This window comes from Drosophila obscura, unplaced genomic scaffold (assembly GCF_018151105.1).
Source record: "Drosophila obscura isolate BZ-5 IFL unplaced genomic scaffold, ASM1815110v1 contig_1, whole genome shotgun sequence".
Taxonomy (NCBI): Eukaryota; Metazoa; Arthropoda; class Insecta; order Diptera; family Drosophilidae; genus Drosophila; species Drosophila obscura.
This window is the reverse complement of record NW_024542679.1, coordinates 8,127,072-8,139,944: the sequence shown is the minus strand read 5'-3', so window position 1 is coordinate 8,139,944 and position 12,873 is coordinate 8,127,072. Positions and strand designations below refer to the sequence as shown.

The window sequence follows — 12,873 nt, the reverse complement described above, 5'->3', positions numbered from 1 at the left end:
TATTTTTTTTGAATCAAATTTTTTTTAGGTGATTTTTCGTGATATATAATCAACGGAACTACATTTCTAAATACTGACACTTTTTATTTTGCTTGAATTTGTTAGAATTAGTTGGATGTTCCCGCGACTTTGGATTCTACATATCGATGCACAGAACAGTTGAGTTGCTTAAAATATCGGTACTTTTGTGCGATAGGCGGAAGGAATTCGGCGGGTTCTGTATTTTGAAAACAAAACAAACACAACTATTGTTCAAAATCCAATTTGTCCGGCATAAATTCTAAAAATGATAAGCATGCAAGCCAATTTTCTCCTGTTGCGTTAAACAAACATATTACGAACGTTTATTTTGACCGGGCAAGCAAACGCTTAATTTTTGTGGAATGAGATACCACCGCGTCGCGCTTAAATAGGGCCTCACGCAATCCTAATTGGGATACGAGTCCCCTGGGAGCTGAGGACTGCCGTCAAGCGGTGACTTGAATACCTCCGGCAGTTGGCTTTGAGATGAGGGAGTCACTGGTCGTTCTGCTGCTCCTGCCAATAATTTGTGCGGCCTCCCATTCTTCATCTGCAGAATGGAGGCTGGCTAGGATGAGCTGCCGAATCGTGATTCAGCAGGCCACGCAGGTCACCTACATCTATCGATGTGTGAGCTGCTTGGGCGCCGGCACACCCGAACATTTGGCCCAGGAGCTGGAGCTGCATCGATGTGTTGGCAGTCGAGTGGCCACGGTGACGCGCAACATTGAGAGCAACGAACTGGAGCCCTTGCGTCAGACAGACAGCATGAGCATCTTTCATATTCCCGCCGGCCACCATGGCGATGCCTTGGTACGTCGCATAATCGATATGTTAAATCCGCGGCAGCCTCGCAAGCACCTCCACAAGTACATCTTCCTGTGGCCCGGTGCCAACCAGGATCAACTGCAGGCCCTCTTCTCTGGATGCTGGGCGAAGCAGTTGCTCTTTGGGCTGGCGATCACTCGAGTAGACGATGGAATCTTTGAGTTTGACCCCTTTGCCGATGGTGGTCTTCGGGTGGTGCGGCAACGTGATCACGCTGTAAGCTACTCCGACAAGCTGAGGGATTTGCGGGGATTCGAGCTGCGCTACTCCATGTTCACGGATCCCTTGATGGCCATACCGATACAACCGGTGGCCAGATACGGATACAGGGCAGTCGATGGCGTGGCAGCCCGCGTAGCCGCGCAGATCCTAAACGCCAGCGTAACCTACGTCCTGCCCGATGATAACGAGTCCTATGGACGCTGTCTTTCCAATGGAAGCTTCACCGGCGTAGTCAAGGATCTCACCAGCGGCAAGACGCACTTTGGTCCCAACTCACGCTTTGTCCTAGACTGCATGTGGCCACAGGTGGAGGTGCTATATCCACACACGCGCAGGATGCTCTACCTGGTGGTGCCAGCGTCGGACATCCAGCCGGAGTACCTGATCTTTCTCCGTGTCTTTCGCCGGTCCGTGTGGCATCTTCTGCTGGCCAACTTTCTGCTGGTCGTGTTCTTCTTCTGGCTTTTGCAGAGATTGCAGAAGCGAGTGCCACGGAGATGGGAGATTGGGCGGGGATTCACCGTCGCTCGTTGGTATGAGATCGTCGAGATGTTTGGCAAGACCCATGTGGGAGAGCCTGTGGAAAGATTCGCCCAGATCAGCTCGATGCGGGCCTTCCTCATGTGTTGGATTCTCTTCAGCTATGTTGTGACAACCATTTACTTTGCCAAGCTGGAGAGTGGGTTTGTCCGGCCCACTTACGAGGCGCAGCTTAATAATTTGGACGGACTTTCCAGCCTCAATGTGCGCATCTATGCGGTGACCACCATCTTCGATGCGGTCAAGTCCACGCTGTCGGAGCGCCACTACGACTTGTTGGCTAGCAGGAGCAGGCAACTGCCATTGGATCTAACCACCTCCTATTATCAGCTCATAGTTAGTCGCAGGGACAGGCGATCCGCTTTTATAATGAGGGACTTCCATGCGAGAGACTTCCTAGCCCTCACCTACAATACCCAGGCGGATCGTCCCTCCTATCACATTGTTAAGGAGTACCTCAGATCCATGTTGTGCACATACATTATGCCGATGGGATCGCCATTCCTTTACAAGTTTCAGTCGCTCTACACGGGCTTTCATGAGCACGGATTCTACGAGCATTGGCGCCAAATGGATCTGATAACTAGGGATGGGACATCGCCCGATGCAGAGGAGTTCTATGAGGAGTTGGGCGACCAAACGGATACGGATCCTGCTGTCGCCGACGCCGCAGGCAATCGACGCAAGAAACATGTCGTTCTCACATTGGATGTATTGCAGGGGGCTTTCTATTTGTGGTCGCTGGGCATTGTCTTGAGCAGCTTGGGCTTTCTGCTGGAGCATGGCTATTGCTTTTGGAAAAGACAATCTGCAGGATTAACAGAAACCGTATAATTTAAATTTAATTTTAAACGAAATACATTCAATATGTATCATCGATTGCCCAAAACGAGTTGCATTGTTTAGCATATCGATAGTATAAATAAATATATTTTTCGTGTCCGGTAACACTCTTCGAAACAGCTGATAAATAGCTTAAAAGCGCAAAACGTATTTCGGTCGCTGCAAACACAATTGCATTTGTTTATTAATCAATCAAAGATACAGCTAGTAGCTACGCATGCGAACAGCAGCAGTATACATCAACATGAACCTTATCTAGTGGGGACCAGCAATTCGTCAGCGTATCCGAAGCTACAGTGGTGGTTATGGCAAAATCAAAGCAAAAGTGAACTTCAGAATAGTTAAAAGGTGAAAATAATGAGATTTTCAATGTGATGGTATCCAAGTGCAAGTTTCAGCAACGTAAATCAAACAATTAGGAGAATATTCCACTAAAAATGTTCCACTAGAGCGGCAAGAGTCAAAGGTGGCGTCACAAACACATCGTATGATCCATTCGAGCGCTCTGATTGGTCGAGAGCTCTTTTGCATGCTTTCCCGCTCGCGTATGTGTGCTTCCCTGGGCACAGTGTCCGCATCAGTGGTGGAAAAACAGCCAAGCTTGTAAATTACGGGACTTACACTAAGCTTAACCAATGGACACCATGGACTCTTCCCCACATTCATTAATATTTAAACGCATTTAAACTTACGCTGCTACACTTACACTCTCCCAAAGTGGTAGCCGTAGATACATATCTGTCAACAGTTTTCACCGTATCCAAATGAGTATGGAACCACTGTTGTGTTGTTGGTTTCAATGTGTAATTGCGCCGCCTAGAAATTTGATAAACAATCCGAGAGGAGACGTGTGTTATATTAATTACACAATATTGTTGTTGTTTTCAGCAGCCCAAGAATATCTGCTATGGATCATAATAGCATGGACTTCATGTCCGGCCGTGTGGATGAGTCACTGGACCTGTTCAAAGAGGACGATGCCTTCGACATGATCAACGAGGTCCTGCACCCGGACATGTTGGATAATTTCCTCAACGAAATGGACCTGGAACAGGCGCAAATGTACGAGAATATTCTGCGTATGGATGAGCCCCAGCCCATCGTGCAGCCACAGCAGCAACAGCAACAACAGCAGCAGCAGCAGCCACAGCAGCAACAACCGCTGCATGTTAAGAGCGAGCACTCTTCGCCAGTGCACATCAAGGAGGAACTACAACTGCCCTTCTACAAGGCGGATCCCCTGATGACCACCAGCTATAACTTACTTCAGCAACAACCTCAACCGTCGCAGCAGCAGCAACCTCAGACACCGCAGCAGCAACCTCAGACGCCGCAACAGCTGGTCCTTAAGGCTCCCCAGCCCACCACTACGATACATCATATGGATGCCACAAGGCTACCGCAAAATACCCCCCTATACACGTCTCCTCTCCCCAGTGGCTATGTGTACCAAACCTCGTCCCCTCCAACGCCACCAGCCGAGTCGACTCCGCAAAGAATCCAGGTCATGACGCCTCTTCAAACCCCTTCCCCAATGCCCACGCAACCACAACCACAACCCTTTATCATGTATACCCAGCCCATCGCCACTAATCCCACGATTTTGACATCTGCTGATCAACATATGAAGGTTCTGCTAGAGCAGACCATAACTGTGACCAGTCCCAAGCCCTCACCGCCCATCGCACCGAGCAACGGCCACGGCCACAGCAACGGGAGCAGAGCTAGCAAGGGGCGAGTACTGTTGGCACCGTCTCCAGCCACCGAAGCCACCAATCAATCGATGGCCGGGAAAGTGCCCATCACTAGGGCACAGCCCAAGGTGAAGGAAGTGAAGCGTTCGGCCCACAATGCCATCGAGCGTCGCTACCGCACTTCGATCAACGACAAGATCACCGAACTGAAGAATCTAGTGGTGGGGGATCAGGCCAAGCTTAACAAGTCGGCCGTGCTGCGCAAGTCCATTGACAAGATACGAGATCTGCAGCGTCAGACGAGCGAGCTGAAGTCAGAGCTGCAGCGTTTGCAGCGTGAGTTAATGGCCCGCGACGGCTCTCAAGTTAAGGATCTACTTCAGCGCGAAACGCGACCGTGGCCCGTCCGTGGTGGCTCGAAGAAGCGTCGCGAGAGCTCATTGACATCTACCACAGATGCTGGGCTAACTCCGCCGCGTAGTGATGTCTCGGATCCCTCTCTCTCCCCTCTGCATTCGGACATTTCACTGCCGCCCTCGCCATACGGCGGATCCACCGCCAGCTGCAGCAGTGGCGGCGACAGCAGCTGCAGCAAGGATGACCTACTGGTGGTGCCAAGCTCTATGCGAGGCATGGCCACCCACTCGCGCCTGGGCCTGTGCATGTTTATGTTTGCGATTCTGGCAGTGAATCCCTTCAAGAGTTTCCTCCACGGCGGGCAGCAAGATGAGGATAATCTTGGAGGCGAGCTGAGCCGTCAAAGGCGCATGATTCTTTCCTACGATGTGGATGGTGGTGAGTTTTTAGTCTCTCTCAGCCACAGAATGTGTTCATTTTAATATTTAATATTTTTCCCTATGGTGGCAGGCCATGTTGGCTGGCAGCACAGCTCCTGGCTATGGCTATTGAATTTAACGCTCATGTTGGGATGCCTGGTCAAGCTGCTGGTCTACGGCGATCCGCAGTTGGATGCTCAGACAGATGCCTACTGGCAGCACAAGCAGCGGGCCGAGGCAGACTTTGCAGCGGGTCAGGGAGCACAGGCCTATGCCGGCTATCTGAACTGCCTGCACATGTTCGGACTGAGCCTGCCAGCGACACGCTTGGAGTGCTATCTGCAGACCACCTGGCAGTTCTTGCGGTTCATTTTCCACAGACTCTGGCTTGGTCGTGTGCTGTCGCGCCGCACCGGAGGCCTCTTCTGCAAAGCTGCCAACCGGAAACAGGCTCTGTCCTCGGCCCGAGAGCTGTCCTTGCTCTTCAATCGGCTCAATCAATTGCATCTGACTGGGCATGGCAACAGCACGGACGGCAATGGCATTATGATGGCACTCTATGCCAGCAATATGGCCGAGGTGGCCCACAATCTATTGACACCGCGCGAGACGATCTGCATACATGTTACGACTGCTCTCCGCATGAAGCGCAGTGCACCCAAGTGGCTGCAGTCACTCTTTGCCCTCTACTACATGGGTCGGGCTCGACAAGAGTGCGGACGGACACGGGCTGCTGAACAGACGCAGGAACTACGCTGGGCCTTTAGTGCCTACGGCTTTCGTTATTGCAGCACCCATGACTTTAGCTACGATCTGAGTGACTCTGGCGAACAGGATGGCTTTTTCACCAGGCTACGAAACGCCTGCGATCCCGCTGCCTATGTCATCAAGGTAGATTCTTAGTATCGCTCTTTTCTGTGCGTTCTGCCTACATATATCCAAGTCTTCCGTTCACAGCAATATAGGGAACATCTACTGTTTAAGGCCATTGAGTGTCTCGTGGGAGCTGGACACAAGTCGGCGGCTGGACTTCCCACATCCGGCGGTGAAATGGAACTGCAACAGCACAGCGGCACCATAGTCAGCAATGTCCTCAAGTATACCTCCCTGCTGAGGGAAACGCTCTGGGCCGATGAGGACGAACGCGATACGAATGTTGTGTGGTGGGCAAACATATTGGAAATTGCCGTACACTGGCTCCTTGGCGAGGATACGCTGGCCGAACAACTATACGACAGCATCAAGCAGATCCCCGTGCAGCTGGAGCCAAACAACGACACCAATCACCTGCCTAAAGCCCTTCATGCGGCGCTCGGTGCTAAAATGTTATTGCTCATGTAAGTGTGCGTGAATATTTCCAGGGAGAAAGATAAGAAATGTTTAACTTTTTCATGCAGGAACAATGGCAACACTCCCGACAAACGGCTCAAGAGATCGATCAACAGTCTGTGCGATGACGCCAGTGCACAGCTCCAGGAATGTTTGACCGTCAACCGGATCACCAATGCCAAAGGCATTCAGCTGGTGAGAGAGTGTAACAATCTGATTTTGATAAAAACAAAAAAAAACAAAACAAAAACACCAAACCAAACACTCCCAGAGATGACACGCAGGTGCATTGTAGTCGCATTGTCTGTCCATCTTGATCTCAGGCAATACAACTGCAGTGCAAGCTCTGTGCATTTCATAAATCAACGTCGTCCAATATCGCTGGTCCACTTCCAGTCCCTGCCACGCTGAGAGAGAGATCGTCACTCATTATTTGTATTCTGATTCGGATCTAATTTCAGCTATTCCAACTGCTCACCTGCGATTGGCTTCTGGAGACGCTGACTGCTTTGTGGGAGCTAGAGCATATGAATGTCGAGGATGATGGTTACTATCAGGTGCCTGGCGATGTGCTCGAAAAGTTCCAAACCGGCTTGAATTCCTTGCGCAGCATTGTTGAAAATATACCAGTAAGCGCTTAAAAGTCTACGTATTCCGAATTTCACAAAATAGCACGAATTTTTCCATATTACAGAACGCCCAATCGAGAATTTATTTGTATGAGGCCGTTTGTCGCCTTATGGCCGGTGCCTCGCCTTGTCCCACCCAGCAACTGCTGGATAGAAGTCTACGCTCGCGCTATGCCCATTCGTCCATATTCTGTGGCAGCAAGGATCGACGTCATCAGAACTTTGAGGGTGGGGAGCGAGAGCGCGCTGCTGCCATGTATGTGGCATGCAAATATCTGCCACCCGCCCTGTTGAGTTCGCCTGGCGAGCGTGCTGGCATGCTGGCCGAGGCGGCCAAGACACTGGAAAAGGTGGGCGACAAGCGCAAGCTTAAGGAATGCTACCAACTAATGAAGTCGCTCGGCAGTGGCATTGGCAGCGTCAAAGCTTAGTTTAAATACGAATTAAATTACACCCACATTTACTATGTTAGTGGATAAGTGTTTTGCACATTTTCCCCAAGGAGCCTGGAGTAGACATGCCCATATTTTCCCCCCCTAATTGTGCTTAGATTGTAAGTAAGAATGAAAGTAATTTAATATGCATAACAAAATTATATTTGTTTAATATTTACAATAATCGCTAAACATATGTCAATAAATATTTAAACAGTTCTCGGCCCGTATCTTCAGCACTTAACAACTTAAAGAATTAGCCACTCTGCTGCTCAATTGGAAGCCAAATAATTATATACGGGTATCTCTTTGATTATTTATAGTCCCATTAAGACGCACTTTCTTCAGGTACTTCGTCAGAATCGTAACTCAAATAAATACAATTTAAAATTATTACTGATTGAGAATTGCACAATTTTCTATATATACGAGATATGTAGATAAGAGGAGGAACATTTAATCCGAAGTAACAAAGCAACAATGACCCATATTCGAGTGGAACCAAGTTATTGGTCAATCGTGCTAAATTTTCTGGGTGAGTTTTACAGTTTATTGTCAATCAAATGGTAGAAGCCGGTGTATCCATTTAGCCCAGCAATATTTTATGGATTCGCACTCCACTTGCATTTTGTGGCATTCTGCATTTGATATACAACTGGCAAGGGATGGATGGCTGCCCTTGATAAACATGAACTCGCAAAAGTGGATACACGAAGAGGCTGATGTCTACGATTATGAAAGTAAACGACGCGAGTTTGAGATGAATGGTATTGCCTACAACGATTGGATACTAAGGCTGACGGTTGCCATAGAACATTCCCATTGTGAGGTAAATAATGCTTTTAGCGGTTAGTCAAAGATTGTGTCGCACCTGGAGTGTGTATCTGGCCGACAGTAATGGCAGACGTCATGAAAACCAAGCCGTAAATGCGTGTGATTTGTTAACAGACCATTCAACTGAAATGTTAGTGAGTTACAGTAAAGTATTTATAGTTATTAGAAATGTAGTCGAACCATTTGTTGATGCTCTGGCAATTTGATAAACGAAAGTGTCAGCAAAAGTTTCATTTTGGATCCCAAACGGACGTCTCGCACATCGGACAAAAATTGTTGTGCCTGAGTGCTGGTCATCTTCCAGCGCTTGCCCAGCTTCAGATGAGCCAGCTTCGAGCAGCTGCTTAGGACAGACAGAAGCTGACAATTAACTCCTTTAATGGGATTAATACATTCTATGGCCAAGCACTCGAGTTCAGTTAGTAGACTCAATTTGTCCACAGCTTCTGAGGGCCAGTTATCGCAATCGAGCGCCTTGAGTCTCTTAAGTGCCAGTATGTCATGCACTTGGGCTGGTCCAACACGAATAGACAGGAGCTGCAGCTGCTCCAAGCGATCTGCATAGCGTTGGGCCAACGATTTGTAGAACTCGCTGTTCACTCCTCCTATCCAGCGCGAGATCATACGCAGAGATTTCAGAGATCTAAACTCTCCCATATCGGGAAGGTTCAAGTCAAAGTTCTCCAGCGTCAGATGTTCCAGATGAGCACAATGTTCGGACAACTGGGGCAGCTGATACGTTCGTTTTAGGGCTCGTCCAAAGTTTAACAATAAGCGGCACAATTTCTCCTTGTTGTGGAACATCTGCACGAAATTCTCTTCAGTAAGATTAACGTCAATTCCATCCACATCTAGGGCTTGCAGTTCACCGAAATGTTGCAACTGTTCAACTGCATGGATGATAAATCTGTATCAGCGGGTAAGCAGGTCAGGAAGTACCTACGCTGAGGCGCTCTGGCATCGATTAACGTCAAGTTTGTCAGGCCAGGAAGCTCCAGCAGCAGCTGCATAATGTTAGCGTGTCCACCTCTACTGTCCCTCGAAGCGGGCGGTGTGTCCGTGTCCGAGTGCATGAATATCAGCACAAGTTGTTGCAAATTCAAACAGTGCTGGTTGAGAAGATTGAGAAACGGGTGGGTAAAGGACTCGTCCCAGCGGCCGTGGGGCACCTCACAGCGCACCACGCTGGGACCGCAAAGTTCCAGCATATACTCCCAGTCCTGAACGGTTTTTAGCATCTTCACATTGATTTTACTATAGCGCGTAGGCAATAGGCTCGCCAGCACTTGGTGGAACAACGGATGGGCGCGGCCCAGATTTAGTTGATCCTCGAGTGCAGTCAGATAAGAAATTATTTTCAAATAACAGTCGTAGTTTAGCTGGAGTATATCTGATTTGGGTCCCTGCGGTCTTCCCTCCTTTCCCCCAAGGAACGAAAAAGGACAGCCGAGTCTTAGTTTATCCATTATAACTTGGGTCGAATTTCCGAATTTCGATTCTTGCTTGTGTCTTGCTTCGATAGCAGATCAGCTGATTGATAGACAATCGAAATTCAACCATTTACTATTTAAAGTTTATTTGACTATTTGAAGACATTTTTAGCATTTCAAGAGCAGATACCGGACTTTGCTCGTTACTTCTATAATGCCAGCATTTATTCGATTTGGCGTTCGCCGCGGAACCGGTTTATTTTTGCCTACACGGATGAACTGCTGCTGCAGGAGGATAAAAACTTTCTCCGAGGATACATATTTCACGGTAGGATGTACCTTTTGCGTTGTTGGCTGCCAATCATTCGTTTCATTTACTAACTAAAGATCAACCGAATGTTTTGCTGGTCAGCGCCCCATATATGAATTCAAGCATCTTTGACATCAAAACAAATCGCTTTGTGGGTCCGCGAGACTTTGACCACAGATCGGAGCCGATTCAATTCAATTTAATGCAACGCTATGACGCCCAGCAGAGGGAAATCATCTGGGAAAGTGGCAAAAAAATGTCCAAGAAGCTGCAGAATCTACAGGGTCGTGAAGTGGTAATTGGAATCTTCGATTACAAGCCATTCATGCTACTGGATTATGTGAGTTGATATCTTCTTTAATAGAACTCTATTAATATCTCAACCGATGTGCCAGGAAAGGCAGCCAACTATTTACGATCGCGCTGAAGGCAAGACGGAAGTCTCCATCGATGGCACCGAAGTGCGTATAATGCTGATATTCTGTGAACTTTACAACTGCACTGTCCAGGTTGATACAAGTAGGTTACTCTACTCATATGTGCCTACTTCAATTCACTCTGTTCATTCTGTTCCCAGCTGAGACGAGCGACTGGGGTGATATCTATTCAAACGCCACGGGATATGGTCTGGTAGGAATGGTGCTCGATAGACGGAACGACTATGGTATTGGTGGAATGTATTTGTGGTAGGATTTCCATACCATCCTTTGTGTATACCGGTTGAAAATGTCTTTGGCTAGGTACGAGGCCTATCAGCACATGGATATGACCCACTTTCTTGGACGTTCGGGCGTCACCTGTCTGGTGCCAGCTCCCAATCGTTTAATCAGCTGGACCCTGCTTCTGCGTCCATTCCAGGCCATACTTTGGCTGTGTGTGATGGTCTGCCTGCTGCTCGAGATACTGGGCCTTTGCCTGACCCGTCGCTGGGAGCGATCGATGCGGGCACAGACATGGGTCGAAAGTCTACGGTTTGGCTGCGTCAGCACGCTAAAACTATTCGTTAACCAGGGCACCAGCTATGTAACCACATCGAATTCCCTGCGCACCGTGCTCTTGGCCAGCTACATGATTGACATTATCCTAACGACCGTCTACAGCGGCGGACTGGCGGCTATCCTGACTCTGCCCACTCTGGAGGAGGCGGCCGATTCTCGACAGCGTCTCTATGATCATAAACTGATCTGGACTGGTACATCGCAGGCTTGGATCACCACAATTGATGAGCGGTCAGCTGATGTGAGTCTTGAGCAATGGATAATATGAGACATGATCAAAACCTCTCAGTTGTAGCCAGTTCTCCTGGGACTTATGGAGCATTATCGTGTGTTTGATGCCGCCCTAATCTCCTCCTACTCGCGTTCGGAGCAGATGGGATTTGTTGTCGAGCGCTTGCAGTATGGCCACTTGGGCAATACAGAGTTAATTGCCAACGATTCATTGGAACGACTAAAACTTATGGTCGATGACATTTACTTCGCCTTCACAGTGGCATTTGTGCCGCGACTTTGGCCGCATCTGAATGCCTACAACGACTTTATTATGGTCTGGCACTCCTCGGGCCTGGACAAATTCTGGGAGTGGAAGATTGCCGCCGAATATATGAACGCCCATCGGCAGAATCGCATTGTTGCCTCCCAGAAGCAGAACCTTGAAATCGGTCCCGTACAGCTGGGCTTCGACAACATCATCGGTCTGATCATGCTTTGGTGCTTCGGCCTGATATGCAGCCTGCTGGCATTTGTGGCGGAACTATGGCACCACAAGCAATTGGAAATGCCAGTACTTTAAATGCTATTGGTTTATTAATACAAATTTATATTAAATCTAGTTTTCTTTAGATTCTGAGAGCAACGAGAGCTTAGCTCTTGCTGTGTAGATGCAGCACCTGGTCGGTGACACGCGTGATTAGGGGATCAAGCTCGTTGTCTAGCAGCTGCGTGCCCCACAGCTCGTACAGCGTTTCCTTAGCCAATTCCACCGAGTTTCCCGTGTCTTTTGTGTTGGATGTGTGCAGCGTAAGAAAGATAACTGAATCCGCGGCAATGGGGTTGTAGGTGTCGCAAATCGTATGCAAGGCCCGTGCCGAACTTGGAGGAATCTGCAAAACAAGCAAAGTTCAGCTGCACTGTTGGTGCATTGCAGCTCCACTTACCTCATTGAGATTAACAATGACAAATACTTTGCCCTCTTTAATTTTCTTCTTAAACTGCTCTATGGCAAATCCATAGTCGCCAGTTTGGGACACAAAGTCATCTTTGTTCATATGTATTGGCTTCCCTGGTCCACCTGTTGGTATCGATTGGTAAGAAGATGGTTCCAAGCATATATGATCAGATAAGGCAGAACATACCAAAACAGCCGGACGCCTCAGTGGCAATATCGTCAATGAGTGTCTTTAGGCTCTTATCTTGATGCAGAAACAGGAACACACTGGGTCGCGGATCTCGCTTGTTGATCAGTCCTTCAATGCCTTTTTGTAGAGGCTTCCATACTCTTTCCGATTGGATCGGCTCGATCTTGCGCAGCTTCTCAAAAGCACAGCTTTTATCCGCTGTATCCGCTGTATTGCTGTATTGCCAGGCTACCATCGCCAGTAAAATTAATATAAGAGGAACAATAACATTAAAGTGCCAGATCCTCTGCTTGTCGGGCACTACATCTTCGCCGGCCTCGTTCTGGTCTTCCTCTCCCGACGAACCTTCCTCATAGTGCGCTGCTGATTCCGCTAGCTTGAAGTCATCATTAACCACCGAGTTAGTTAGAATGTGCTCATCATTATCAACCACATCAACAGCTTGCGGAGCAGGTCGTTTGGGGCTTTGTGTGATATTAACTTTATGCAGACCCGGTCGCGCAGACATTTTATTTTGCAAACGTAAACAAACTGTTCAAAGCAAGAAGCCAAAGACGGCTTGCTTTCGATGATTGATATCGATATTTCGAAAAGAATATATATTGAAGAATCCTCGAATAAAATCAT

At 48.3% G+C, this 12,873-nt stretch overlaps 5 protein-coding genes across 8 annotated transcripts; 3 read left to right on the top strand and 2 right to left on the bottom strand.

Annotated features, from left to right (window-relative positions):
* The first annotated feature begins 76 nt into the window (after positions 1–76).
* Positions 77–2,503, top strand: LOC111071186. The gene has a single exon (XM_022362381.2). The coding sequence runs from the start codon at positions 508–510 to the stop codon at positions 2,443–2,445; it is 1,938 nt and encodes a 645-aa protein (XP_022218073.1). The 5' UTR covers positions 77–507; the 3' UTR covers positions 2,446–2,503.
* An 858-nt stretch (positions 2,504–3,361) lies between these two features.
* Positions 3,362–7,706, top strand: LOC111071184 (sterol regulatory element-binding protein 1). Its single transcript, XM_022362374.2, has 6 exons — positions 3,362–4,943; positions 5,016–5,815; positions 5,882–6,261; positions 6,322–6,448; positions 6,715–6,882; positions 6,948–7,706. The coding sequence occupies exons 1-6, from the start codon at positions 3,362–3,364 to the stop codon at positions 7,311–7,313; spliced, it is 3,423 nt and encodes a 1,140-aa protein (XP_022218066.2). The 3' UTR covers positions 7,314–7,706.
* LOC111071191 lies at positions 7,463–9,745 on the bottom strand. 4 transcript variants are annotated; one of them, XM_022362387.2, is made up of 3 exons: positions 9,094–9,725; positions 8,331–9,040; positions 7,463–8,273 (listed from the first exon to the last, which is right to left on the bottom strand). In XM_022362387.2, exons 1-3 carry the CDS (start codon positions 9,614–9,616, stop codon positions 8,166–8,168), a joined length of 1,341 nt encoding a protein of 446 aa, XP_022218079.2. In that variant the 5' UTR covers positions 9,617–9,725; the 3' UTR covers positions 7,463–8,165. The 4 variants fall into 4 exon arrangements, with proteins under 4 accessions (XP_022218079.2, XP_022218082.1, XP_022218081.2 ...); XM_022362390.2 differs by having other exon boundaries at positions 8,331–9,032; positions 9,090–9,180; XM_022362389.2 differs by having other exon boundaries at positions 8,331–9,032; positions 9,094–9,164.
* LOC111071189 lies at positions 7,782–11,710 on the top strand. The gene is made up of 8 exons (XM_022362386.2): positions 7,782–7,851; positions 7,907–8,145; positions 9,743–9,908; positions 9,968–10,230; positions 10,286–10,409; positions 10,468–10,576; positions 10,631–11,129; positions 11,184–11,710. Exons 1-8 carry the CDS (start codon positions 7,797–7,799, stop codon positions 11,679–11,681), a joined length of 1,953 nt encoding a protein of 650 aa, XP_022218078.2. The 5' UTR covers positions 7,782–7,796; the 3' UTR covers positions 11,682–11,710.
* LOC111071193 lies at positions 11,679–12,845 on the bottom strand. The gene is made up of 3 exons (XM_022362394.2): positions 12,244–12,845; positions 12,046–12,179; positions 11,679–11,991 (listed from the first exon to the last, which is right to left on the bottom strand). The coding sequence occupies exons 1-3, from the start codon at positions 12,752–12,754 to the stop codon at positions 11,752–11,754; spliced, it is 885 nt and encodes a 294-aa protein (XP_022218086.1). The 5' UTR covers positions 12,755–12,845; the 3' UTR covers positions 11,679–11,751.
* Between the last annotated feature and the right edge of the window lie 28 nt (positions 12,846–12,873).